This window comes from Simochromis diagramma, unplaced genomic scaffold, assembly GCF_900408965.1.
Source record: "Simochromis diagramma unplaced genomic scaffold, fSimDia1.1 OVJJ01000430.1, whole genome shotgun sequence".
In the NCBI taxonomy this organism is placed as follows: domain Eukaryota; kingdom Metazoa; phylum Chordata; class Actinopteri; order Cichliformes; family Cichlidae; genus Simochromis; species Simochromis diagramma.
Window position 1 is genome coordinate 1,653,346 of NW_024387258.1, and position 3,653 is coordinate 1,656,998.

At 47.0% G+C, this 3,653-nt stretch overlaps 1 protein-coding gene across 1 annotated transcript; it reads left to right on the top strand.

The window, feature by feature from the left end:
• tlnrd1 (talin rod domain containing 1) lies at positions 1-3,356 on the top strand. Its single transcript, XM_040002202.1, has one exon. It carries the CDS (start codon positions 1,669-1,671, stop codon positions 2,731-2,733), a length of 1,065 nt encoding a protein of 354 aa, XP_039858136.1. The 5' UTR covers positions 1-1,668; the 3' UTR covers positions 2,734-3,356.
• The last annotated feature ends 297 nt before the right edge of the window (positions 3,357-3,653 follow it).

The following is a 3,653-nucleotide window of genomic DNA, read 5'->3' on the forward strand; positions in this document are numbered from 1 at the left end:
TGTGCTTTTATTTGTTTAATAAAAGGCTTCCGGTCTCGGAAGCTCGCTATGCTAGCGCTAGCGCCTCACTTGACTTTACAGGGGTGTCTCATGGCAGGGCAGCAGTCGCCAGTCCTGAGAGTAAAACAGGTCGCGGAACTCTGTGGTCACTGTATAACTACGAACTTTTTTCGCGACTCCGTTAATGTTAAACTACATTAGGTTAGTAAATATAAACGGTGCTAAATTACTTAACCGCGAAGGACTGCCGGTATTGTTCCGTTGCTACAAGTTTGCTCAGTCCAGCAGCCGTTCAGAAGCGACCACACCCTCCTTGCTTCCTGATAGTACTGTAGTGGGAGCGCGCAGCTCTACTTTGAATCGCTGGGAATAACGGCCACTTCTTGTTGCTGCGCTGTTTGGATTCGGTGTCGTGGACCTACAAAACAAGTGATTTATATGTTCAGAGAACACTGGCTGGTATGGATATGAAAAGTGAGCGCACACAGAGGATATGCGGGGCTACACACTCTCGAGTCCCGAGTTAAGACGCGGAGGAGGACGTGGAGGGCGGACTGACGGACGATGCATATGGAGTCGAGAGGACCGGAGCAGTCGCTAGCTTATAACCCAGCGCTCGGATTGAAAAAGAAGAGGTTGAAAGTGGACTGAGAGGCTTCTTCTTCCTGGACAGTGGCATTTTCGGTGAATTTTACTCGGGAGGACCCGTGAAATGATGGTGTTGGAGGATAACTCCAGTCCTTCCACTGACCAGAACAGCTTGCCGGGTGGTTCCCCGATTGTAACCAGCATGAGAACGCCACACTCGGTGGGAACAAGTCGGCCAAGATCTCGGTGCTTTTTCTGGCTATTTGCTGTGACGCGAATGGCCACAAAATGATATCCTGAAGTTAAAAAACAGAGAGAGCGAGAAAGAGAGAAAACTCAAAAGGCACCCGTTCATTGCTGAGGTGACGTCTTCTTTGAAAGGAAAAAAAGAGCACCAAGGAAGGAAATTTGACGTTTGCTGATCAGCAGAGATTCACTTTGGGAATGTTCTTGATGACAAGGGGCTTGTCAGTGTGTACTTTCCCGTTTAGAAGGCACCTTGGTGGCACTGCTGTTTGTGTGTGTTTTGTTTGTATTTTTTAATTTAGAAGCCTGTGAATTCCTTTCCCCCCACAACAATCTGGGACTATACTTAGAATAGTGACTATGTTGTTCAGGGCATTTAAGTTAACATTTCCAAATAAGAGCGTATATCTTGTTACACTGATTACTTTAAAGTTGTAGGGCTTTTTCTTGGGTGTTTTGTGTAATAGATTTACTAACAAACTACGGCAGATAATGCTGAGAATATATTCACATGTACTCCTATTCTTAAGGCTTTTATACAGACACATATGCGTTAACTATTTGGGGTAAATGTAGTAATTGAGTTTTGCTCTTTCCGCATGTTTACACTGAGCGTACGTGTCTTGTGTTTTAACATGTAATTTACAATTAATAACCTAAACTCTGAAGGAACTTAAGGAAGACTGTTTGGCCAGTTCTTATTTAAAAGTTTAGTTTTATTTGAGAAGTGTCTTAAACAGTAAAATGCATTGTAGCAGCAGAAAACGAGATATCTGAACCCTTATATAAGAGCCATTTGACCCTCTCCCCCTTCCTCTGACTCCCTTCATTATTATGGCTAGTGGTGGCTCTGGCAAATCAGCAAGTGAGGGATCAACCAGCACACCCGGTGGCAGTTTGCAGCAGAGGAAGCGGCTCTCCTTCATCTGTGACACATGTAAGGGCAAGATGCAGCTCGTGGCTGACCTCCTCCTGCTGTCCAGTGAGACCAGGCCTGTCATGACATCTGAAGGTGTGGCTGTGGCTGACACCTTCGACCAGTGCCGTGACACGGTCATTGCCCGCACTAAAGAGCTCTCCATTCTCACCCATGACATCCAGAGCCAGCTCAACATGGGTCGCTTCACGGAAGTAGGGGACCGCCTCCTGGAGATGACTAACCTTGTGGTGTCTTTGACTGAGTGCTCGGCTCATGCTGCCTACCTGGCATCTGTGGAGACGCCTGGCTCTCAACAATGCCTTCCGGGTCTGGTGGATCGCTACAAGGTGACCCGCTGTCGACATGAAGTAGAACAGAGCTGCAGCGTTTTCCGAGTCACTCACCTGCAAGACCTCACCCCACAGCTCCTCCTCGAGCTCTCTCAGAACATCTCCACCAACCTCAAGACTCTAACGGACATCTCATCACTGGCCAGCGAGAGGTCCAGGGATCGCTTTGCCAAAGAGCAGTTCAAGCTGAGCGTCAAGAGCATGAGCACAAGTGGCACGGCCTTCCTGGCGTGTGTGAAGGAGGTGAAAACCCAGCCCAGTGAGCTGACCAGGAATCGATGCATCCTCTTCAGTGCTGCTCTCGTCCAGGCTGTCGGCGCCCTTGTTGGGTTTGCTACAGAGCCACAGTTCCTGGGAAGAGCTGCGAGCATCTCTGCCGAAGGAAAGGGGGTGCAAACGGCAGTGTTAGGTGGGGCCATGAGTGTGGTTTCTGCCTGTGTCCTTCTCACTCAGGGCCTCAGGGATGTTGCCCAGCATCCCGAGAGCAGCTCCAAAATGGCAGACTACCGTGAGCGTCTGCGTAACTCGGCGTGCGCCGTGTCCGATGGTTGCACTCTGCTTACTCAGGCACTCAGAGAACGCTCCTCTCCAAGGACTCTGCCACCAGTCAACTCCCATTCTGTGAATTAGTTTAGGAAGGGGCTATGTAGGTTCAGTCTCTTGTTTCATGTACCAAAGAGACTCACTTTGGGTTAATCCCTATTCATCAGGTGTAGAGTAACATCCGAAGAACACTGTGTGTGGGCCTGTTCTTGTGGTTAAAATTTGTGTGTAGAATGCAGAAAAGCACTAAAACAACCACTGCAGGGTTTTTGAGGTTGCGCTGGATGTAACTTAACTTAAACCATGCTCAAAATGGACCACTTCACCCACTCTGGGTATGAACTGGGCTCAGCAGACAATGCGCTTTCACCAACAGACAGCAGCTTTCAGACCTGAAAAGTTTACCTCAGTTTTCAGTTGCAGTGAAAACACCAGCCTCGATGATGGATGTAGCCTCGCAGTATGAACCTATAGTTGGCTGACCTGCTCCATTATATGGGCTTTGTGAGATTGGAAAGAGTGAGCCGAGTGTCAAGATGCTTTTATTTTTTTTCAGTGTGTGTGAATTTTTTTTAAAGCTGCTGTGAGTGTGTGCCCTAGGGTTTACACTATTTACCAGACTTCCCCATATTATTTTCAAGTGTTTTGACCATGCATGTAATGGAGTATTTATTTCATCTATTAAAAATGTTTCTTATATGCTGTTGTGGCTAAAATGTTTTTGAAAATCCGGCTAATCACTTAATCTAAAAAACCCAAACATTTTCGGTTACTTTTTTGTGCAAGCTATCTCTGTGAGAGCTGTAGACTGCAGCTTCTCAGTCTGTACATTATGATCTCCATTAGTGATGAAACAGGAGGCACGAGCAAGCTAGTATGTACTTTGAGACTGACATGCTGCTTACCCGAGGGTAAAGCTGACCATGGCTACACTCAAGGTAGACCGTTTTTAATCACTAAGATGAAACATTCACCCTTTGACTGCATTAATGAATGAAAGCAGGTTT